The 25,293-nt window shown below is 49.2% G+C and overlaps 1 protein-coding gene across 10 annotated transcripts in view; it reads right to left on the bottom strand.

The window, feature by feature from the left end:
* Nucleotides 1–25,293, bottom strand: part of PPP6R3 (protein phosphatase 6 regulatory subunit 3) — a 2,530,957-nt gene that overhangs the window by 1,931,909 nt on the left and 573,755 nt on the right. For all 10 annotated transcript variants that reach the window (XM_069624114.1, XM_069624109.1, XM_069624112.1 and 7 more), the window contains one exon: nucleotides 11,710–11,775. In XM_069624114.1, the coding sequence (XP_069480215.1) occupies nucleotides 11,710–11,775 (66 nt within the window). The remainder of the gene's footprint in view (nucleotides 1–11,709; nucleotides 11,776–25,293) is intronic.

Genomic DNA, 25,293 nt, shown 5'->3' with positions numbered 1-25,293 from the left:
TAGATGCAGGAAGACATCATCCCGAGGAGGGACTTGATGGACCTCACTTTGGCCGCGTCGGCCACCAACATCCGTTGCACCTTGCCCAAGATGGTCCTGGTCCTCTCCTCCGACGGGGAGGCCAGAAGGGACACTGTGTCGAGCCTCGCTCCCAGAAACAGTGCGACTTGCGCGGGCACCAGGTGGGATTTGGCGTAGTTCACGGAGAATCCCAGGTCCGTGAGGAGTTGGACGGTCCTTGCCATGTGGACCACGGCGAGCTCCCTCGTCTTGGCGCGGATGAGCCAGTCGTCCAGGTAGGGGTAGACGTGAATCCCCTCGCGGCGCAGCTGCACCGCCACCGGTGCGAGGCACTTGGTGAATACCCTGGGTGCCGACCGTAGTCCGAAGGGAAGGGCTTTGAACTGGTAATGACGCCCTTGGACCACGAATCTGAGGAATTTTCGGTGCCCCTTTAGGATGGGAATGTGGAAGTAGGCATCCTCCAAATCCAACGACGATAGGAAGTCTCCTTCCTCCAGCTGACCCAGGACGTGCTGGAGGGTGACCATCCGGAACTTCTGCGCCTTGATGAACTTGTTCAGACGTCGCAGGTCTAGGATGGGGCGCCATCCTCCCGTCTTCTTCTTCACGAGGAAGTATCGCGAGTAGACTCCGGAGCCCCGAAGCCTCTTTGGGACGAGTTCGATGGCGCCCTTTCTGAGCATCGCCTTTACCTCCAGGAGAAGTTGAGGGACGTGAAGTTCTTTCCTGGCCACGGGGGGGACGCGCGGGCACCTTCTTTGAAACTCGAGCGCGTGGCCCCGGGCCAGGGCGTCCAGCACCCAACGGTCGGTGGAGATGGACTCCCACACGCTGACGAAGCCCGCCAGCCGGCCTCCCACCGGGGTGCTTCGGTGGGGGCCCGACCCCACGGCCGGTTCAATCCTGCTTGGACGCGGCCTTGCCGCCTTGACCTCCTTGGCGACGACGGCGGGGTCCGCTAGACTTGCCTCGTCCTCTGTAGGCCTCTTGCGACGACTAGCGGGCCGCTTGACGGTAGGAAGCGAAACCGCCGCCGGAACCTTTGGAGGCGCCCTTGCCTCCGCCGCTCCGAAAGGGCGTTCGTCGTTGCTGCAGGACTCCAAGGGTCCGGGCCATCTCAGTATCCGCCTTGATGGCCTGAAGGGAATCGTCCACTGTCTTCCCAAACAGGTTGTTCCCGTCGAAGGGCATGTCCAGGACTCTGGTCTGGACGTCCTGCCGAAAGTCCGTAGCTTTGATCCATCCACGACGTCGAAGGCAAACGCCGTTGCCCAGCTGGCGGAACCCAGTGTCGGCGATGTCTGTCGCCACGGTGATGGCGTGGTCCGACGCCACCTCACCTTCCTGCAGGATCTCAAGGGCCTCCGCCCTCTTGTCGTCCGGCAGAAAATCCAGCAGGGGAGCTATCTTGTACCAGAGCTCCCTGTCGTAGCGGGCCACGATAGCCAAGGCGTTGGCCGCTTTAATCGTCGTCGCTGCCGACGAGATGACTCTACGTCCCATAGCATCCAATTTCTTTCCCTCGCCGTCCGGCGGGGAAGTCGATGTGGAGGCCGCACCCCCCCCCGCTTTCTTCCTGGCTGCCGCGGAGACGACGGAGTCCGGGGTAGGCTGCGCCCGGAGGCATAGGGGGGCCGTGTCCGGGACCCGGTACTTTTTCTCGTACCGGTCTCTTCTAGCTGGCGTCGTGGAAGGGTTCTTGAGGAGGGAAAGGCCCTCATCCCAAATGTCGTCCAACAGAGGCACTGCGAGGACCGTCTTCCTCTTGGCCTTGCGCCGCTGATAAAGGAAGCCTTCCTTTTTCTTCTCCTCAGGGCAGAGTTGGAAAAGCTCGGAAGCCCTGGAGATCATGGAGTGGAAAGATCCGATCTCGTCGGGCGGAGAAGCCCTGGTGGGAGGCGACGACGGAAAATCCTCGTCGTATGCCTCGTCGTCCGTACCCGTCGCTGCCGTGTCAGTCCCCGTATCATCCCCTCGGGTGGACGGGGAGGAGGGCTGGACGGGGCGCGACGGTTGAAAAGGAGGTGGTGGATGGATCCTTCTTATCTTGGTAGGGGGAACACCAGAAGGTCCCGGTTCTGGATCCCCCGACGGGAGAGGTTCCTCCGTCGGTAACGGTAGCCTCGTCCTTATCTCGGAGCATAAGGACTGTATGGCCAACAAAATGGCCGCCGAGTTGTCTTGCGGCGCTGGCAGAGGGGAATCCGACAGGCGAGCAGGGGCCCCGTCGGTATCCTCGACGATGTCGTCGTCGTCACCTGCGTCGGGGTCCATTCCGACGGGCTGGCCTTCTTCCACGCCTAGGCCGTGGCTTAAGACCTCGATCAGCTCCTCTTCTGAGGTTGAGGCCGAATCTACGACGACGCCCTGCCCCCCCTTCTTCTTCCCCACGGAGGGTTTCACGGGGGTCCTATCGATGGGCACAAAGGAAGACTCCCTCCGAGGAGGCAGGGAGATTCTGGGCCCTGAGGTCGCCACCACTGGTGCAGCCACCACAGGCTGAGCCAGGGCCGCCGCAACCGTTTCGATAGAGGGCTTGGTCGGATGGATCAAGGCCTTCACCACCTTAGGTGCGCTCACCGCCTTATCCTTGAGGGAGGGGGCACTGCCACGCTCCTCCTCTGCCTTAGAGCTCGACCGGGGCCTCTCCAGGAGCTTCGCCGGGTGCTCGGCCTTCCTCTTACCCGACCCAGAGCGTTGGCTCGTGGTTGATGGTGCCGGGGAGGGTGCGCCCTGCCTGGCGCCCGTAGAGCCCGACCGTTCGGCGCTCCCGGTGCCAGCGGACTCGCGGTGCTTGGCCTTATGTTGGGCCCCCGTCGCCGGGGCGCCCTCAAAGGTCTTAGAAGACCGCTCGGATTTCTTCTTCTTCTCGCCAGACGGGCTCTTACCCTCCAGCCAGTTGGCGAGACGTTGATGGCGGTCCTTCATGGTCCGTTCCGACATGTTGCCGCAAAACGCACAGTCCTTATCCACGTGCGTCTTGTCCTCATGAAGGCAGTAAAGGCAGAAAGAGTGTTCGTCCTCCTTGAAGACGTTCTGCAGCTGGCATCCAGGGCAGACCCTGAACAGCTTTCCGGGCGTCGAGCTTCCCTTCCCCTGGGCCATCTCCGAGACCGGGCCTGAGAAGCTTCTGGAGTCCTCCGAAGTGTAGCTCGACGAAATCTTCACCCTTGAGGGGCACAGATGAATCCGACACGGGTCCCCGTTGATCGGATGTAGGATCGGTGGAGCTTGAGGCTCTTTTGACCGAAAGAATCGAAGTTTTTTGTGAAAAAGCGCGAAAAATAGCACTAACGCTCGAGAGCAATAGCACGAGGATCCCAACACATGAACGTGCGGTAAAAATCTGAAGATGGCTGCCAGAGGCGGTGCTTAGGTAGAGGGCAGTCATTGGCTGTGGTCAGTATGACGCAGAGACCAGTGATTGGTTATTACTGCGAAAGACAGATCAGAAACGAAACTGATACTGGTTTTTTCTTTACCGAGGATTCCCAGCCTGACGACGGGGAATATTCATGAGCATGTGAATCCATGCCAGACCCCATGCTGGAGAACTAACAGGTAAACTAAGGATTTTCTTGATGAAAATATTTTCCACTGTATTCAGGTTGGTGAAGGCATATCACCAAAAATTGTTGCATTGCAAAGTGGCATATGGTGCTTGTGGCTTATTATTTACAGTACAATTAGCGGAAGCCGATTATCAAGTTGGAGGTTCTATGTGCCTATTACGCCTATAAGTCTTTTTAAAGTTAAGTTTGCTTTTGTTTAGTTGGGTGGCCCATTTTCCATTGTTTCGAAAACTCACCCCAAGTAATCGTAAAAAAACACTTGCTGAAGGCAATACTTTTTAATTGCAATGTCTGCCCTTATTTTGTGAAATGGTTGACGGGCCATTACCATTGATTTTTTACAAAATTCCGTCAAAACTTCAAATTGCATTTGTATGCCATTTTAGTCTTGTAGAAGAATTCATCTGTATAGACGAGTATTCAGACTTTCCGATTAGCAATGAGAAGGGCATCAATATTTAGTCTTGAAATCTTAAAATTCTCGATAGCAGATTAACAAAGAAGAAAAAGTACGGGGTGGGGAGGCAAGGACACATCCTTCCTGCCATACATCATTTGTAGCAGGAAAAGGATGTGTTCGTTCTCCATCCTGCCCGCACCCAATGGCTGCCGGATGAGTGGCGTAATGTTCTCCATGAAGTCTGATAGGGCTTAGAATTTCTATGGGGATCTTATCATCAATTGACATTTCCCATAGGATTTCCCGATCTACCGAGTCAAACACAGATTTAGAATCTACAAATACTAAAAATAGTGGTTCACTCCGGAGGGCCACATTTATTTTGAATCAAGAAAAGACAGAAAAGCCTGATTTGCTGTGCCTAGAAGCCACCTTGGCGATAAGAGTTGATATTCTAATCCTCCACCCATTTCTCTAAGCAAGTTAATAGTGTTTTCCTGTAGAATTGTGACAGAGCATCAGTAAGACTAGTAGTTCTGTAATTCACAGGGGATTGCCCATCTCCTTTCTTGTTCTAGGGACAATGTCTGCCTGCTGCCAACTTGTGGGCACCTAGTCAATCTTATTTGGACAATCAAAAAACTAGTTACGGATAGATAGGGTCCATATCTTTGGCTCTTCTTTGGAAAGGTCACTGGGGATCCTGTCTACAACAGGGGCTTTGCCCTTCTTTTGCAAGACTACTGCCTTATTTGTTTCCTCTCTGCCAAATTCTAGTGGGGCCAACGGTCGAGCCCGGGCCAAATGGAGCGCATTCTCATTCTGAATGATTGATGCATATAACTTACTGAAGTCCGTAAACCTAGTTATTTACGATTCCAGTTTGCGATTAGCTGAAGTAGAGACAAAAATCATTTGAGAGAAGACTCCAAAATGTTTGTGGGTTTTAATTCTGGAGCAGCACTCATAAGAGATTCCCACTTTCCCTCCTCTGCTGCCTTCTATTGTGAACCAATATCTTATAGCTCACTGTCAGTAAAGGTATTTCGGAAGACGCACCATTTGTTTTGATTGCAAGCATTCCACATCATACAAGAAATTGGTAAAATAAACCAGTTTCTTTATCTTGAAGATGGCTTGGTGACGATTGGGTCTAATGCTACCTCTATAGTATAACCAAAGTCTTCCAAAATCAATTGAATGTAGTTCCTCTTGGGTAAAAATAAAGTCAACGGTACATTAAAACTGATCGTAAAGATCAGTGGTATCCTCACTCCACTCATCCACTATTCCGCACACAACTCATCATCCACTCCACACACAGCTGGCATCAGCCTGGATAAGAGTAGTTTCATACCTGCAACTCCATTTCTCCAGCATTGGTATCTTTCATGGATTCACATGCTGTGAATATTCCCAGTCAAGCTGGGAATCCCCGGTTATTTTGACTTACTAATTTTCCTGTGGAAAAACTAGACACCTTGAGTGCCCCCCTCAACGTCATTATGGGAGCTTTTGTGGCCCCACCCATGGGACGTTGAGTATATAGCTCCGCCCAAGCACCGTCCCCTCAGATTCTAACCACTCAAGCTGGAGGGTATCCCTTTGTAGTAGATGTTTGCCTGAGGGGGGTAGGCTGGAGGGTGCATGGGAATCCAAGAAAGATACCAACGCTGGAAAAATGGAGTTACAGGTAATAAACTACTCCATTCTCCAGCATTGGATCTTTCATGGATTAACATGCTGTGAATAGATTTTGTAGCAGTATACATGTTAGGTGGTGATACACCAGGCAAACACAGATTAGATACTTTAAAATGTGCTGTGTCAGATATGAGACAGAGCCCACAAGACCTCTAGATGTACAGAAATTAAGGAAACCGCGTATAAACTTTGCTACAGGTGTGTAACGCTCACCTGATTCCCGCAGAGGCGCCGGTCTTGACTGGGTGAATGCCGTATCTTCAAAGGTGATGTGTAACACACGGTTGGCTCTTTGGGCTGGACCTCTGTGCACTGTATGTCTAACTCGAAGAGTAAGATGTCTGCAGATAGAAAATATGGGATTAATGAACTGGGGTTATTGGGTGCCTCTCTCCTCTTCTCCTGTAGAACCCCAAAGGTTAACACCCTCACCTTAGGTAAGTGAACGCCGAGCTCTCCATCTGCCTCGGGGCAGGGTGCCATAATCAGTTTCTTCACTGGATAAGGGTGCAGGCCTCTTGACCTCAGAGGACTGCTGTCCGTCGTTAACTGCACGAACGGTAAGTTCTGGGCACTTCAAATGTCTTAAAAGTCTTTTGTAATGATATCTCTTGTTTTGCAGGGTTCCGGCGATGGCGGATGGCGGGCTGATGAGAGTTGAGGATCGAACCCGCGTGAGGAATAGAAGCGCCTGGAAGCACGTAAGTAAGCGCTTGTAGCCTGCTTCACGATGCGCACTAACTGTCCCTTTTATCTTGCAGGTACAAGTTCGGAGCTTTAGAGAAGCTGAAGGGTGCTGAAATACCCACTGGATTCGGCGTGGGAAGGAGTAATGGCACGTGAGTAATAAAGTTGCCCAATGTCTTTAAAAGCACCTTCTTTTGTCTTTCAGATGCGGGATGCAGCGCCGAAGGCCTCCGGAGCGTGCAAAGAGCTGGTAAGCTTTTGTCTTTCAGATGCCGGAATGCAGTGTGAAGACCTCCGGAGCATGCGAAGAGTAGGTAAGCCTTTGTCTTTCAGATGCCGGAATGCAGCGCGAGGCATTGGTGACAGCCGATGGACCAGGTAAGAGATGAGCTGCCACTGAAGACCGTAGTGCTAACCTGTTCTTTCTTTGTCTTTACAGGTGCTGCTGAAGACTGGATTCCAGGATGGTAAGCCTTTGTTCTCTTAGGCCCAGGATCAGAAGCAGAATACACGATGAGCGTTCTGCTGCAGAGAATGCAGAATAACGCAAAGCAAGATTCATCCATCGGGTGTGGTTTAAATAGCCTCCTGTAGTGCTTAGGTGTCTCCTTCCACAGCCACGCCTAAGAAAAGAGTTCCTGCTTTCCAGAAGAGTTCCAGTGTTCTGAACCTAGGGAGTGGCTCCTGCCCCACCCAACAGGAAAAGTAGTCCCAAACAGAAGATGATTAGGGGTTCAACTGGCAGGTAAGTAAGCAGCATGGTCTGCTGCAGGTAAGTCCACCCAAGCATTATGAGCCCGGCGCTTCCAGTGCTGGGACTGGGCATCTTTATGAGCCTGGTGCCACTGGCGCCAGGACAGGGTCCAAAAGGTCCCAATTGGGACTGGCTGGCACTTGGAACCGGGGTTATGGGTCTGCTTCCAAGGGAGTCGGGCAAGTCCTGATCTTTTGGAAGCAGAGATCATGACAAGGTGCTACATGCCCCCCTACCGGTTACACAAAATGAACCCTGAATACCCCCCAGAGTTCTGGAGACATTTATTTATTTATTTATTTATTTGAATTTGTAAAGCGCACAAACAGCCCGCAGACATCGAGGCGCTGGAACAGTGGTTAAGCGTGCTTACTTTAGGGTTACATTGAAGCTGCCCTAGAAAAATACTTGAAAACAATTAGGTAGTTACAGGTTACAGTGCGTTGCAGGAAGGTTTTGAGAGTTCAGACAAAGAGGTTAGTTTTGATGGCTTTGCGGAATACAGTGTGGGATTCAATGGCTCTGAGGTGCGGAGGGAGCGCATTCCAGAGGGTGGGGGCAACTGATGGGAAGCTGGAGCCGCCCGCACGCGCTTTGTGAGTCCTAGGGACAGACAGAAGGTTAGAGTATTGTAGTCTAGATGGTTTTTGAGAGATGGGTTTGGTAATCCTGCGGCTTAGGTAAGGGGGAGCAAGGTCATGGAGACATTTGTGAGTTAAGGCCAAGGCTTTGAGAGGGGAGATATGTACCACATGTGGTGGTCGTTTCCCAATCCAACAACCTTCTGGAAAGAAATATTGGGGGCATATTAAGGATATAACTGGCAGGGAAATACCGCTATCGCCCAAAATAATCCTGCTAGGAGCTGCAGCAGATGGATCTTATGCCGCATCAGGTCACACTTCCTCTCTAATAACGCACCTATTGTCTGCTGCAAGAATGCCACTGGCACAGCGTTGGAAGACCAGAGGGGCCAACAACGCCATGGTGGTGGGTAAAGGTATGGGTGGGGTCATGGCAATGGAGAAAGTCACAGCGATAAAAGCAGGGAATTATCAGAAATTCATGTCTACTTGGTCCCCCTTTCAGGACTTCGTCAGGGAAAGAGAAGCCTATTTCTTTAAACCTCAGAACCTTACAAACATTCATGTCTCGACAGCCAGGAACATGAAAGGTGCGGGACCCCTGTATGGGGAAGTACCAGCGTAAAGGACACAGACTCTGGAGCCTAGTGTGAAAGGGGATAGTGTGGGGGGTTGGGGAAGGTGGTTAAGAATAATGAGTAAAAATGGGGGGTTGTTATCGAATAGCAGCAGACAAAGTTACAAAGCAAATTTATACTGTTATAAGTTATAAGTTATACCATGGTAAATTTGTTTTATGTAAAATGTCTTTACCTCTGCACAAAAATAAATTGTTTAAAAACATTTTTAAAAAATGTGCTGCTTTCATGCGAGAAGAATACATACACAAGTAGAGAAAGGAAACCACCCCGGAAGCTGCAGGGCTTACATTGCTGGAACAGCCGTTGACGGACTGCTCATCCCATCTGCACGTACTCAGCTTGTTGCCGATGTAGGCAGTAGTGCCTGGTAAATGTGAGGGGCACTACCCATGTTGCCGCTTAGCAAATGTCTCTGATGGGTACTTCAGACAAGAAAGCCGCTGAGGCTGCCGTGGCTCTAGTAGAGTGTGCTCTCTGTGCCGTTTGCAACGGCCTACTGGCCTTTGAGTAGCAGAAGGAGATTGTAGAGGACTCATTTTGAAATGCCCTGTTTCGATATGGATTTTCCCTTGTTGGATGGATCAAAGGCAACAAACAGCTGCTTAGTCGATCTGAAAGATTTAGTGTGATCCAAATAATTTTTCAATGCTCTTTTCACACCCAAAGAATGCAGGCCCTTCTCTGCTGGTGAAGTGGCATTTTGAAAGAATGTAGGCAGAGGTATGGTTGCATTTTTATGAAACTCTGAAGGGATGAAATTAGGATTAGTGGAAAATACCACCTTCTCTTTCATGAACCGTAGATACGGAGGGTCTACAACCAAAGCTTGCAGCTCCGAAACGTCTAGTTGACGTAATGGCAACTAAAAAAGAAACCTTCCACGTGAGAAATTTGATGTGTGCCTTCGGCAAAGGTTCGAACAAAGGCTTCATAAGCCCTGGCAGGACCAGGTTCAGGCTCCATACAGGTGGAATCCTTTTTGATGGCTGAAAAGTACGAAAAAGCCCTTTTACCAAGTGCTTTATTAGCCTGTCACTGTAGAGAAGATCCTCTTTCCCCGAGTAAAATCTAGAGATTACCGATAAGTGCACTTTGAAGGAAGAGATCGCTAGATCTTCTGTAGCTAATTTTAGCAGATAAGGATCTTATGAGGTGTTATAGCTAGCGACTGCAGGTTAGGCTGTTGTGCAGCCCATGCACAGAATCTTTTCCAATTTTCGGCTATAGGAAATGTTGGTAGCAGCAGCCGACAATCTGGAGGGATATTCAAATGACCGAATTCGGAGTTGTCAGGAACCACGCTGTTAACGAGAGAGCCTGGATCGTGATGAAAAATCATCCCATTGTTCTGAGATAGAAGATTGGCATGAGATACTAGATGGATTGGATCGTTCACTGCCAGTTGTAGGAGTTTCGAGAACCAGGTCTGCCTGGACCAGTACAGAGCTACCATGATTATTCTGCAACAACCCTTGCGTATCATCTGAATCGTTTTCGTGATGAGAGGAAATGGAGGGAACACGTATGCGAACACGCTGTTTCAAGGGAACGAAAATACGTCCCTTGAGAGTCAGGATGCGGAATCCTGCTGGCAAATTTCTGGCACTGTTTGTTGTCGGGACTGGAGAACAGGTCTAGAGAGGTTTGACCCCACCTTGAGAAAATGTTGGTTATCTGGATGTTGTGCAGTTGCCACTCGTGTGACTGCGAGGAATCCCTGCGGAGGGTGTCTGCTTGCTTGCTCTGCATCGACTGCAATTGTAAGATCTGAAGTAGTATGCTGTGTTGGATGGCCCAATGCCACATGGTCTGTGCTTCCTGTGACAGGGTGCTTGACCGCGTTCTGCCTTGCTACCGTAGATAAAACATTATGGTTGTGTTGTCCGTGGGAACGCAAACCACCGAATTCGCGATTAGCAGAAGAAAAGATTTTAGAGCCCAGTGCACTGCCCGTAATTCCAGCACATTTAGGTGGAGGACAGCTTGCTCAAGGGTCCAGAGGCCCTTCACTTGGTGCTTGGCCAAATGAGTGCCCTTTCCCGCCTAGGAGGCATCGGTCACAATCGTATGATAATTTGGTTCCATCGGGGCATCCCTTTCGCAATGTTGCTGGGGCTCGTCCACCATTTCAGTGTGATTGAAAGAGCCTGAGTGATGGTTACTTTGTCTGACCAGGAACCTCGGGTTTGGGACCATCTGGTAGCCAGAAACATTTGAACTGGCCGCATGTGCAGCCGGCGGCAGTTGGGAATTAAAGGAATACAGGAAGACATGGTCCCAAGGAGAGCCATGTATGTGCAGACCGTGACTAGCTTGTTTGGCATGAACAAGTTCGCTAGTATTATCAATTTCTTGATTCTGTCTGCCCTCAGCTGGGTGTCGAACATGCAGGATTCCGTTCTGATGGTCAGCGGGGCTTTGCTCAAGTTGCCTGCTCACTGACCGTTGCCCGACTCCCAATGAGCAGGCCTCGGCCTCCGCTACAGTAGCTAAATACCATGCGCACAGCGCTTGTATGCTGGCTACAACACCAGCCTCACAGCAATCCAGCCACCCTGCCCATGACATGCCAACTGTGCTAGCACCCCAGGTACAGTCCCACACTTGCCTGACTGCGTGTCACCCGCCTCGCCGGTTAGCGGTCACTGCTGCCTGCTCTGTTGGTGCCCACCAGGATCCCCTTTTGCTGATGCCGAGAACATCCCCTTTATTGCGGCACGTCCACAGCGGGTCTGCAGGCCTCGGCACACTGCACCTTACCGATCCGCCGTTTTGCTTATTCAACGCCACTTCCCCAGGCGAAACTCGCCACACCACAGCTCACCAACTTCAGGTCACTGTTCATTCCATCTCGGCTATCGCTGTGGAGAAGAGCCGCTTTGATTCAGCTGCAGGACCCGTGGGGTCTTGGAGAGGCTGAGTTAGGCGGACATGTTGAGCGCCCATAGCCACGCCTCCTTCGAGTTCATATTAGGGAGCCATACTGTGGCATCCCCAAAGCAATTAATCTTTTACCATCATTCCTTTTATACGCTTTCCACCATTTACGTGTAGGTGTGTGTTAAGGAGTCAACGCTGACAGTCCAGAAATAAAATAGCAAGAAACCAAAAGTAAGCAAATAATGTTAAATTATCCAGTTTTCACTGGTGCTATTCATCGGAATAAGGTGTACAAAAGGCCACGAATGGTGGCTATAAAATGAAACTATATTATAATTGAAAAATGGTCTCATCTTCCACATGAAAATGTATCAAATACAGGGAAGGCAATCCCAAGCACAGTTCTATGGGTTGTGCAGAATATTTAAAATGCATTATATTTTACTTTCAGTGGAACACTTACATCTTCCTCTTGAGATGGGGTTACAATTTCCACAAGCCTCTGGATAATTCTCTCCTCGTTAAGCCACTGTCAAAACAAGTGAAAAGAATTTACCAAAAATAATAACTGAAAAAACTAATTTTCATAATATTAAAAGTCAAAATTGCATACCTTCAACCTCACATGATGTAGAGAAGTGGGAATGTGAACCTATAAATTATAGGAGCTAAAAATGTACTGTAATCAATTGGGTCTGTTACAGATTGAGTTTTGTGTTGGTTCACATAATGCAGATCTTCAAAGTGGTGAGGGTAGAAGTTTGTTTGAAACCGTGTTAAATTATTTATCCTAAATTACACCCACCAGTCCGAGACCTTGATGTGAATTCAAGGCCATGAAGTACAATTTGGTAAATGGCCTTCAACTTACAGTGCTCCTATTGGAATACAATATTGCAGTGTAAGCAATTATCTGCTTTGTTGTTAGAAGAGCAAGGGCTTTATTGTAAGTGCATTCATTTTGTAATCGTGAGATTTATACAAGGGGCTCATTCCCACAAGGATTATTTTACAAAGAAACATAACTAAATGGGATGCTGGTTAACTGACCTCCATATCTTTCATTAGATTTTTTAGACAATATTAAACAGATGAAAGGTGCAACGAATTGGCATTTACTACTTTGAAACAAACCAAACTAATCACAATATTAAAAAGTTAAAATAACCAATGTACAGGGTTGAAACCTACCCAAAAAGTATCATGCTAATGAGTAGCTAGAAGAATGTTACACTTGTTTTTACCAAAAAGGCAACAGACCATGAAATACAGCCAATTATTATAGATATTTAACACATTTATATAATACTGAAGCAGAAAAAAAGTTGATTTAGCACTCATCGTTCTGTACAGACATTAACCAAACATTTTAAAGAGAAAAGAAGTACTCAAAAATGGTCGCCTTGCATGTTGCAACATTCAATATACAGATTAATATTGCAACACCTTTGTCAGGTCCAGTGATTTTCTAAGTTCAAGTCCCTGTTTATATAAATAACGAAAAGCCAACAATTAGTCGATTCATACAAAACTTAAACTAAGGAGCGCTGGGATGTATCACAACTAGGCAAGAGTGGAAGAAGCACAAGTAGTAACTAAGAACAAATATAGCACGGTGTAAATAGTTTTTCAGAGTAGTGAAGATTTATCATGTGAGGAATAGTCCAAGGCACCTTTGTTGATGGGCCTTTGTAATTGCTTCCCATTCCAATGTTGCCCTTGTTGGGGGCTAATGCAAAGCCTCATCAAGGAGCTAAATCTAAGGATGTGCACCAAAGAGCACCGGCAAGAGACCCTTTGGCTGATCAGGGAGCCTAAACTTTATATTGAGGCGATATGCCCAGAGGTGGCTGGCTCACCCATTGGGTAATGGCCCGCCGCCCAGTCAAGAGTCAGAGCGAAGCAAGGGTCCCTTAACTAAGGCTGGTGGGCAGTTACCCATAGGGTGCGCCCAGCCACTGAGGGGCACATCACCATTAGCACCAGTGTAGTGTGCTACACGAGTGCCAAATGGTTTTAAAAAATAAAAAAAGAAAAAGTATTTTAAATCGTCGCAGTGCATTTCCCCACATCACCAAGCTGCATTTGCGGAAGAAACAGCAACCTGGCTGCGCTGGCTCCTGTGCGCACCAGGACCTCAAAACTGCATTTTTCAGCAACAAAAAAGAAATGGCTGCACCGTCAGGCCAAGCACACTTCAGGCAGGCTGGAACAAGGGGACACACTGAAGGAGCATGCCAGTGTAATCTGAAACCTATAAATGAAATAAAATGAAAAGGCAGCACTGCTTTGCTGGAAACCCAAAATCCCCCTTCAAAATGAAACCTTTCCACCCTTTAAAAATGCAGCAAATTTCTTTGGTTCGGTCTTAAACTGCTGTGATTAAAAAGGCCCTGCCATGCCCAGGTTACTTCATTGTGCCTCAGCAAAACCAGGCATGATTCCTGAATGACAGGCCCTGTCAAACCAACTAGGAGAGAAATCAATAAGCAACTTCACTTTCACTCACATGGGAACACATGTTTATTTCTTTACAAAAGTATCCAAAGCAGCAGTTAAGAGAATCTAACTCTTCGAGTCAGGTCAGTTTCAAAATATATGTGCTTCAAACAAAACTCCTGATTTCAAGAAAATGACTATGGCTGCAAAGACAGTGTGGGAATCTGATGGAGCTGCCAAACAGAATTTAAATAAAGAAATGCTAGCAGTATTCAACACATGTGGAAAAATGGGCTTTTGCAAACTGAAGAAAACAAATGGCCTGTGTAAAAAACTGTTGAATGAAAGCCTGCTTATTTAGCAATGTGAAGGGGTTTGGTTGCTGGTGAAAAGACATACATGGGCTCTTTTCTTTCGCAGGTGTGTTTAATCCAGGACCCACAATAAGAAAATAAAGGTTTTAAAACACATGGGCTGAATTTGTAAGCTCTCAAAAAAACAGTTAATCCAGTTGTCAGCCCTGAAACGTCCCCCTGATGAAGGGAGCCACACCATAAGCTCTCAGCAGAGACTAACAACCCACTGATAATAACAGGGTGGGAAAGAATCTAGTCTACAGAAACCCACCGGCAATGGGACTCCCAGGGCAAGGTAATTGGAAGTGTGAAGGAGCAATAACACCTACAATCAAGATGAGAAACCCCCACCTTGCCTTGAAGGAAATGACAGTAGGAGGAAGGAAAAACAATCTAGTCACAATGGACTGCCTTTTGTTGCCAAAGACTTTCATAAATACACTTTAAAGACTTATCTTAGAAGCACGACTTTGTAAAAGTGTAGAATTTTCACTGTGTAAAAGTGAATTTTTGGGCTTCCTTTTAAGACTTGGTAGAATTCACTGACACCTTGGGAATAGAGATGGGAGACTATGGCAGATTACAAGAAAAGCATCCATGTTGCAAATTCACATTTTTGTACATATATCCCCGATGACCATCCACATCCACGTATAAAGTGATAGAATCTGGAGTAATATAAATCCCATTGAAAAGCGTGAAAAACTGGTAGCAGTGCGAAACAAGGTTTCAAGGACTGGAGGATTGGACTGCAATGTCTTGCACAAAATTTGTAATCTGTGTATATAATTTGCTGAGAGATTGCAATTGTATAAATGTATTTTTGTGGCAAAATCAGTTTTTGGACATTGTAAATCTCACACCATAAATCTGACATCACTTTCCTGAAATCCAACCAACTCAGCGAGGTGGAGACTAGCACTCTTGTCCAATCCCTTGATTAGAGGCGTGTTTAGTTAAGCCTGCCCAAGTCATATACTTTGGTGATGTCACTAGGCATCATAAATAAGAGTCCCTGACTAGACACCCACAGACACTTCCGATTTACTTGCGCCGGCGTACTGTTCCATCCAGATTCCTGATCCCAACCGCAAGGCCAAAACATTGCTGACCCTAATCCAGGGCCCACAGCAAAACACAAGCATTGCTGATCCTGTCCAAGCAAGGCCTAAATTCTGAAAAACACTAAAATTCCCAAATAACCAAATGGGAAAGCTGTGATGTTTTTGGGAAGCATCCTGATCACACTAACTGCATCCAGAGTTGCCTGTGCCATCCAGCTGATCTGTAGTATCCAGTGACCAGAATTGCCAGTCCATAAGTGCTACCCGGCGACCAGATCTGCCCTGCTGTTTGCAGGTGTCCTGTCGTGTAGTGACCAGAACCGTTGACTGTCCAAAATCCAAAAACTAAAAAGTGGACTGAGTATCAATTGCCACCCCATATAAACCGATAGCCTATCATGTCTTTGTCCTTATCCCACTCTCTAAGGCATCCTATCCTTATCCTGATAACGTGTTCAAATTGTCAGAATCATTCCTGCAACCCTGCCCTTGATTTCTAGTGCAAGCGCCACGTTTCTCTTCATTTCTGCCTTGCTAGATCCTAAGTCATTAGCGATATTGTGTTTAAATAAATTCATTTTCCCTTAAGAAAAGGGGTGCACTCCGTGAAGGGTTAAAACTGCAGCGTAACTCGATATTCAAGGGTGGCGTTCCTCATTTCTTAGCCATTAAACCGAATTAAAGTAAGAATTGCCTTTCAATTTTAAAACCGATTCGTCTTTTCACTGCTCTATTTTTCTAAAAACAAACCTCACTCTACCTTCCACATCTCTCTCAATTAGAGACCTAATTTCACTTCAATATTGTACCTGTGATCATTAGCTACACCCCCAACCAAAGAAGCACACTCCAAATCTGTGTATTTCACCCGTTATTAAAAACAGTTTGGTTAATTTTAGGCGGGAATGGAAAAAATTAAACTTTCACACATGTCATTTTGCTGTAACAGGTTTTAAACTTGCCACTCATTTTCAAACTGTATGCTTTTGGTAATCCATTCTTTGTGATTATTAGTGTCTTTGCATTGTTGCTTTAGTGAGGAATTATATTTGATTCAAGGTTTTTAACCCCTTCATTATTTATTTGTCCATTTCCGAGTGTCATTTTATAACATTGCAAGGGGTTTAAAATCAGTTTTTCTCTTATTTGGGGTTGGGGGAGGGGAGGTCAGATTTGAATTCGGTTTCCCATTTGTCATTCCTGATTACCTGCTGCTTCTGTTTTCCACTCAGAATTGATTTGTGGGTTGAGGGAACATTGCAGGGGGAAATTCTAACTTAAGTGCTATCTTACCCAAACCAAAAGTGCTCCTATTCTGCTGTGCTGTTTATATGTTCCACTAGCAAGTAAACCCAGTACATCGCGCACACTCATTGTTATCACCCCATTGGTGATTGCTGCCCCATACTAAAAAGTGTATGATTTATTTTACATTCCAAACAAATAAATCAATATTGTATTTTACCAACCAGCCTGGTTCATGGTCCATCGTGACCCGGGGTATTTGAAAAGGGGGTGTGATACGAGTGGTGTACCATCTCAATATTGAATCAATATAAATAGAAGCATTTCAGGTGTGCGCTGCATACTAGGCCGAGAACAAGATGTGTGTCGCCTGATTGAAATCCTTAACAGCAGCGTCCCATTTTCCGAGAGAAAATACTACACCAACATGGCCGCCAGAGAATTGGAAGGCAGTACTCCATATAGAGCCCCTCATTCCATAACAATGACGGCCACACAAGAAAAGGAGATGCTGTGGTGGCGGATCCCAGCCGCAATCAGCTAGGTGGGAAGGAGGAGGGAGAAGGAACAAAGAAAACGGGGTTTGCAGGGAAAGATGGCAGGGTGGGGTGCCAGCCATCAAGCGGTTTGGAACACAGGCTTTCACTGGTAGGGTCAGCCCACATTCCTAGCCACCTGATTGGCTGGCCGGCTCCTCCACCCAAGATTCTAATGTCCAGTGTAACTACTTTCACTCTACGATGTTCTTGATGGCACGTTTGATCAAAATGTCTGTTTAGGCTGAAGGATGCACAAAGAACAATAGATATATAACATGCATAGATTTTAAGGGCATCCAACTAAAAGCAAGTGCTATGAAGGAATATGTTACTTAGTTGTACTGCAGGTTCTCCAGGATTGGTATCCTTTTTAGATTCGCATACTGTTGAATATTCCCAGTCATCAGTTTGGGAATACTCAGTAACATTAAGCCAGGGTCTCAAACCTTTGGCTCACCAGGCTCCTGGGAATTTCTAGCAACTAAAAATGCTGTCTTCCAGGAGACTAACTTAATCCTGGCTTATGCATTATTTCAATTGGGGCACCATTAATCGGAAGCGACAAAGTTAAGTTCCCAAAAAGGGGAAGGTTTGCATGCAGGGAGAAAAATCTGAAAAACCGTCCCTTCATAAATTCTTTCACCAGTCTGTCCAACTGCAGTGAAGGAGCAACCGATTTGTGCGTGAAGCAGGAAATATCGACCAAATGAACTTTGATGAAAGAATGAGCATGGCAACTGATAGCCAACGAGAGCAAATATGCTAGGATTTGCAAAGGGTGGAAGTAAAGAGCATCCATCCTGTGATTGCAACACTAACATGTGTATCTTCTCCATTTTGTGCTTAACAGGAGATGATGGAATGAATGGAATGAAGTTGAGTCTTGGAGAGGACATCCCTGCAGTTCATATTGAAGTGGTCGAATTCTAGGGACTAAATCGCCAGGCTGTGAGATTGAGCGATGAAGGGTCATGGTTGAGCACCTCTCCCTTGATCCTGGAAAGCAACTTGTGCACCAGCAGAAATATAATGGACAGGGTTGATGTGACAACTGTCTCGGCCACGCTGACGCCACTAGGAGCAGTCGGCATGGCTGCAGTCTGGCTATGTGGAGGACTCTTAGGATGAATTGAAACACCAGAATAGAATATAGGAACTGCCCATTACACGGAAACAAATACTTCTCCAAGGGTCACTGGGTGTGGGAACCTGCTGGCAAACAAGTCACACCTGAGAAGGTGCCCCTTGTGGCAAACAGGTCCGCATCTGGCTTTTCCCCAAGTTTGTAAGTAGACTTCCACTTGACTTTGGAGAAGCTCCCATTTGTGGCAGGAGAGGAAATTTCAGCTCGGCCACAGATTTGTGTATGCCAAGAAGATTAAAGGGCGAGTGGAGGACAGGACATGCCCTGGGCTAGAGCCCATTTCGACAGTGCTTGTGCCCCATAGAACAGGATTCGAGATCTGGTGCCACTGTGCTTTGGGATACACAAATTATAAGTTACTCACCGTCATGACCAACGTACTCTTAGACGTTAGTCCCCTTTCCTTCATACTGCATGGGCGTCCCTTCCAAGGGACGGGAGACAGAACCTTTTTCATAAGAAAAAACCTTCCACTTTACATCTAGAGGCGCGTGCAGGGGTGCGGCCGTGGGAGCATGCGCTTCCCTGGCTCTGCCCTCCGACGCCACACCTCAGTCCCCATAGACGTGTCAACAATAGATTAGCATTGCCTAATGACACCAGTTTTATTATGGGGGAGGATGGTGGGAAGTATGGAAGAAAGTGGACTAAGAGTACGTTAGTCACTACAGTGAGTAACTTCTAATTACCCTTACCCATACTGCATGGGCGCTTACAACTGAGCGTAGCCCCAGGGCAAAGTGGAGACCCTCCTTAAGCAAACAAGTTTCTAAGACCCGCATGTCCGAAAGCCACATCTGATCTAGAGCCGACATCCAGACAATAATGCTTGCAGAAAGAAGAGGGGGTGGCCAATGTGCTTATAACCATGTGCTTATAACCTGCCAGGGGACATGCCGCTGGAAAGCGAAGGCTGTTGCCTTGGCTCTGACTGTGGGCGTGCATGTTGGCCAGAAGCGGCTTATGCTGTCCCTCGTAAGCTTCTTTGATAGGCAAGACCATCCAACGGGCTATGGGTGGCAAATACCCCAGTCTTGATCCGCCAACGGTGACAAAAAAAAAAAAAAAAAAAAAGCGCATCTGACTTGCGGTAGCCCTTGGTCCTGTCTAAGTAGAATCTCAGGGCATGCTTGACATCAAGGCAGTGCAGAACTCTGTGCCTTGTGTTTGGGCTCAGCGAAAAAAGTGGGCAGCACGATTTCTTTGTTCAGATGGAATGTGGAAGGCACCTTAGGTAGGAATGCTGGGTGTGTCCGCAGGACTACTTTATCGCTGTGAAAGGTAGTATATAGTTCTATCTGAGGCGACTAGCACCTGGATTTTGCTGATTCTGCGATCCGAGGTGAGGCCGACTAGCAAAGCTGTCTTAATGGTGACCAGCCTGATGTCCGCGGACGCCACTGGTTCAAATGGTTTGTGTGCCAGGGCACCTAAAACTATGTTGAGGTCCCACACGCGGTGCAGCCCTTGATGGGCGAGTAGAGCATAGCGAGACCCGTAAAGTGTTTGACAATCGGGTTGGAAGAGGAAAAGATCTTTCTACGAGTTTCTGTAAGCCCCAATGGCTGCCAGGTAAGTGTGGTAAATGTCTACCTGGACGCCAGAATGGGCGAGGTGCGTCGAGAAGGAGAGCATGTCATCCAAGGTACATGCAAGGGGGTTGATACCCCTAGAGTCTGCCCAGTGGCAGAACCTGGTCCACTTGCTCTTGTACTGGGCCCTGGTAGATTCGCTCCTGGCACCCTGAATGATCTCTAGATTAGCCTGGGAGAGGCTGAGGTGACCTAGCGTGACCTGTTTAGGAACCACGCTGTGAGGGCTAGTTTCTGTGGAGCGGGGTGGATGACCCTGCCCCCCCTGCTGCGCCCAAAGATGTGAGGGACTCATCGGAAGACGAATGGGAGGCCTGTCCAAGAGGCTGAACAGCTCCAAGAACCATGGCCTGGCTGGCCACGTTGGTGCTATTCGAATGATGCTGAGGTGGCGAGACTCCTTGATCTTGCATATCACCCTTTGTATCAGCGGAATGGGCGGGAAGGCGTATGCGGTCATTCGAATCTGGAATAAATCGCCCAGGGAGCCTGGGCCCCGACCTTGCCAGGAGGCGAACAGTTGGCATTTCCTGTTGTCCCAGGAGGCAAAGAGTTCCACCTGGGGGTGACCCGATTTGTAGAAGAACTCCTGTAGTACTAGGTTAACTGCCACTCGTAGTTGTCCGCACCCAGTCCGGTGAGCCAGTCTGCCTCCAGGTTGGATTCCCCAGGAAGGTGGACGGAAGGTAGATGTTAGTCTCCAGGGCCCATTCTCACATGCTGACTGTCAGTCTGCACAGTGGCGGTAGGGGGGGTAGATAGATCTGGTACCTCTCTGCTTGTTGACATAGAACATGCTGGTCCATTTGTCTGAATGAGGACGACCTTGCCATGACCTTGCCCTTGATGACCGTAAGGAAGGCTCCGAGCACCAGCCAGATGGCCTTCAGTTCCAGCCAATTGATGTGGTACTCCTGCCGGGTCCAGGTGCCATGGTCGCAGTGGTTGTCCAGGGTGGCCACCCAAACCTCGAGAGAGGAGACCGTGGTGATGGTGACCTGTGGGGTAGGTTGCCGGAAAGGCTTGCCCGTCCACAGGTTGCAGTCCCTGGACCACCATGTGAGGTCCGGGTGAAGCGAGCGAGGAACATTGACGATCTCTGACTGGGAGCCTCGCTCCTAGTTCCAGTATGCTGCAAAGTGCAGCTGTATCCTCCTCATCCTGAGTCTCGGGTGTGGGACGGCCAAGATGACTGTTGCCATAAGACCCAGTAGGTGTTGGTACCACCAGGCCGAGGTCACTTCTCTGCTAAGGAAGTGTGTTGTGGCCATCTTGATGCCGTGATCTTGTCCTCCAAAGGAAGAACTTTCTTGGAGCACATGTCCCAGATGAGACCCAAGAAGGTCAGTCTATGCGTAGGCTGCAGCTGCGAATTCTTGGAGTGAAAACCCCAGCTCGTGCAGTGTGTTCATAAGAGCATGGGACATGTGGTGCCCGCTTCCGGAGATGTCACCCTGATGAGCCAGTCATCGAGGTACGGGTAGATGTGGTGGCCCTGTGACCTGAGGAGGGCCATCACTGTATTCATCAGCCTGGTAAAGACCCTGGGGGCTGGGTTGGGGCTGAAAGGAAGCACCTTGTACCGGAAATGGTAGCCAATGATCCTGAATCGCAGAAAAGAACGACGAGGCTACCACATCGGGACATCTAAGTACACGTCCTTCAGATCCAGGGAGCACATACAGTCTCCCTTGCACAATGTCTCGGCTATAAAAGCTGGCATACCAGCTTACATTTTTGTAGAGGTAGGGAGAGGTTGAGGGTGAGGGTGGAAAGGTCCAGCGCAACTCTCAGGCCCGCCTGGTTCTTTTTCTGAATGGCGAAAATCCTGGAGTAAAAGCCCAAGCCTCGCCGGGAGGCTGGGACTTCCTCCACTGCCTGGTTCTCAACGAGCAACCGGATCGGCACCAAAAGAGTTGCTGTCCCAACCTGTGGGAGTGGAGGGGAAGAGTGAGGAGAGGCGGTACCCCGTGCATATTACAGAGAGGATCCAGGGGTCCGTGAAATTCTGGTGCCAAATGTGCATGGAGGTCAAGCCTGCCCCCCACTGGAGACACATGGACCCGAAGGAGGGGGGGGGGGTCATGCCTACTTTCCCTTTTAGGCTGTTGAGGAGGAGGGGGACTGGAAAAAGCCCTTATACTCTCTCCCCCCACCCTTTTGTTGCTTGCGCCGGTGCTGGGTGGGCGAACGGTCAGGCTACCTAGACCTCTGCTCTTGGAAGCCGTGGAACCCTCAGTTTGTACGCCCATTGTCCGAGCGCTGCTGTGACTGGGTGTACGTATTGGGCATGGCCTTTGTAAGGATGAATAAAGACTTGGCCATTTGTGAGCTGTTTCTCTTTTTGCCCAGCTCCTCGTCTGTGGTGGAGTGGAAGAGGTCACCCCCCCGAACAGAAGATCGAAGGTGCATTTTGTGGACGTCCGGGATGAATTTAGTAGCACTGAGCCAGGCTGTTCTTGTGTCTGGCTATGCAGATGGCCCAGACAGAATGGTCATTGTGGGCCACGGTGGACTCCATGATGTCTTGTGCCACTATCTTGGCCTCTGCCTAGCCCACCTTAAATCGTGATTGGCTGTACGCCGGAAGCTTTGGGAGGAAATTGCACAATTTCCTGCCAAAGCCTCTGATTAACGGCTGCCAGCATGGCATCAGCTTTGGCCTGACGAAGATGCAGGGACGCGTTGGAATACAACTTCTTCCCGTACGCCTCCAAGATCCTCTTCTCCTTACCTAACAGCGCCGCGGAGAAGGAGGCCGAGGACGACTGAGGCTTGGAGTATAGTGATGCCGCAAAGATCACTGAGGAGTGAGGCTGAGGGTGGGCCGATAGCAAGAGTGTATCCTCCTCCATCTGCCTGTATTTGTCATCCAGGTGTCAATTGACCGGCTGGACGGAGTGAGGCTTGAGCCAGCCCTTCTTGGCCAAGGCGACCATGTCCTTCTGCATCGGGATCCCCGTTCTTGCTGTAGGATGCAGCATGAGGACTTTGGCGAGGACCCCCTCTGCTGGTTGCTCAACCTCGGGTTGAGGAAGGCCCAAGTACTCTGCCAGCCCTGCAAGATGTTCGTGGAAGGCCTTGGCTGAAGACGGCGTGTCTGTGTCCACCTGAGGGTCCGGCACCAGTGGAGGGGGGCTGGAGGCCGAAGGCTGGGGTGTGGAGAACGGAGCTTGAGGTTGCTGGTACGGAACTGCCTGCGCGATCGGTTGGGGGACCGGAGCGGGTGGCAGAGGCTGCACAGGGACTGGGGTTACCTGTATTAGGATCTGGGGCGCCAGAGCCATTGGCGGGAGCACATCCCTGAGGATGACCCCCATCTGAGGAGAATTCATGAGCCCAAGGAATCTTTAAAAAAAATCTGTCCTCACAGGCCAGAGTGGTAGGCGGCTGCTGGAGCCGTTACGTACCCTGACCATACGGACACCGCGGAAACATGCCTTGCGCAAAGGTAGTGTAGGCCACATACCTGGTTGACACCAGTCCCACCTTGACACAAGTTCCTCCACGTGCTCCCTGCCGTGGTGATGTATCAGACGGATGTCAGGATTTTCTGGCACGGCTGACATTTTGTCGAGCTGCCTTCCACATGCCTGTGGTGTGTTGCTCAGCTCACTGGGCTCCGCCCCGTCGAGGACTCACTTCGTTCCTCAGGCCGAGGCCTGGAAGTGGCTTTGCCATTGGCGGATCTGCCGGTAGAACTGCGAATAGGCGCCCCCTCAAACATATTGCTGGTACTAGGGGGGGTGGTGGCGACTTGGGTGAAGACCCAGTAAAATAACTTTCATGTTCCTCAGCACTATCACCAGGAGGATCCACTGACCCCTCGGCCGGTAGCTGATGAAGCTTCGGTACTCGTGCTAGCGTGAGGACCTGAGCAGTGCCTCCCGCACGGGTAAGTCCTTGGGAAGGCGTCTCCCATGCGGGGTGCGCTGGTAAAGAGCGGCCCTACCTTGGGCTTGGATCGATGATAGACGAAGTCCTTTAGGTACTTTGGAGGCGATCTCTGGAAGAGCTCCTGCCACCTGGCTAGTCTGTTCTTCAGAGACGTCAAGGAGAGCGCTTTGCACGCGGTACAAGCTTGCCAGCCGTGGTCTGGGCCAAGGTATCGTAGGCAGAGGGCATGGGGGTCTTTAGTTTGAAAGAGCCCGATGCAGGATGGACACTTGTTGAACCCTGTATACGTCGACATGCGCCAGGGAGGATCGTGGCACCTGAGGACAGAGTACCTGAATAAAAAAAAAAAAAAAAAAAAAAAGACAAAAAAGACAGAAGAGAAGACGTATCCGCGTGTGGAATGACATGGCTGAAGCCAAACACAGGAGCGCTGGTGAATTCGGCCGGTTCCCGTCGATGCGGAAAAGGGAAGAAGGTGTGGCGCCAGAAGGGCGGAGTCAGTGCAGAGCATGCTCCCAGGACCGTGCGCCTCTAAATTAAGGGGAAGATGTTTTTTTCTGGTGATAAAGGGTCCATCTCCCGTCCCTTGGAAGGGACGCCCATGCAGTATGGAGGAAAGGGGAAGAGTTCCGACTGTGTTGTCCGCAAACTCACACATTTTTCCCTGCATATCAGGCTGGAAGGACATAAGGGCCCTAAAACGGTCTTCTGAAGATCAAAGTTTTAGAACTCAGATTTCTCCTCTGTGGAGCAAAGGCCCGTGGCGTGAAGATTAGCAGTGTGGGCTCCCCAGTGCTCCACGGAGACGTCTTGTCAGTTACTTGATGGCAGGGAATTGTGAAAAGAGCTCTGCAAGTAAGGTTGACTATGTCCTTCACCAACACAGTATGGCATAAAAGGGACTGGTAAGGACAAGTTTGTCATCCCAATGTCTGGGGACTTGATTGCATCCAGTAATCCTTGCAGGTGGGGCGCATCTGGAGCCTGAAATGTGACACATGAGGGAAGTATGAGGACATCATGCCCAAAAGGGACTTGAGAACTCGGAGGAAACTGGTTTCAGAGACCATGCGTGAAACTTGGATTGTGTTGACCCTGTTGGCGGACGGTGCTGCAGTTTGGAAGTCCATATGTGCCCCAAGGAACAGCATCTTTTGAGACCCAATCATAGGTGACTTCTCATAATTGAGAGAGAAGCACAATTATGTTAAACAGGCTTTTGTGGCCTTCATGTGCTGTAGGCCTTGTTAGAGAGATGGTGCTGTGATAAGCCAGCCACCAAATAAGGCTAGGTGTGGGCCCCTGGTTTCATGAGATCTGCTGTCGCAAGGCACTTTGTAAGCACCCTTAGGGCGGACTTGAGGCCAAAGGAGAGTACCTTCAACTGAAAGAGGTGGCCTGCTACTGTGAAACAAGTATTTGCAAGGACGGTGGTTAATGAGGATGTCGAAATAGGCAGGGAATCCACAAAAGACCTCGACCTCTTTCTCAGAGGGAGCACACTCATTGGACCTGCCGTTACTTGACGAGGCGTGACTCGATCCAAGCTACCCCCCTGCAGTAACGATCCCTCCAAGTCTTCGCCAGGAAGCCACGGCAGATCTCGCACCAGTCTTTGTCGTTGTCTGGGTGGAGACAAAGGCACTTGCAATGCCGAACCTCGACGAACATTCTTCAGGTCACAGGACTTGCAGGCCCTGAAGAGACTTCTCTTGCCCAAGTCAGATACAGTCTAGGTGAGATGTAGGCCCAAGCCTGAGCCCGTCGAACA

Source organism: Ambystoma mexicanum, chromosome 11 (genome assembly GCF_040938575.1).
Source record: "Ambystoma mexicanum isolate Mex_15411 chromosome 11, UKY_AmexF1_1, whole genome shotgun sequence".
NCBI lineage: Eukaryota > Metazoa > Chordata > Amphibia > Caudata > Ambystomatidae > Ambystoma > Ambystoma mexicanum.
The sequence above is the reverse complement of the archived record's forward strand: the minus strand, read 5'-3'. Positions and strand labels throughout refer to the sequence as shown.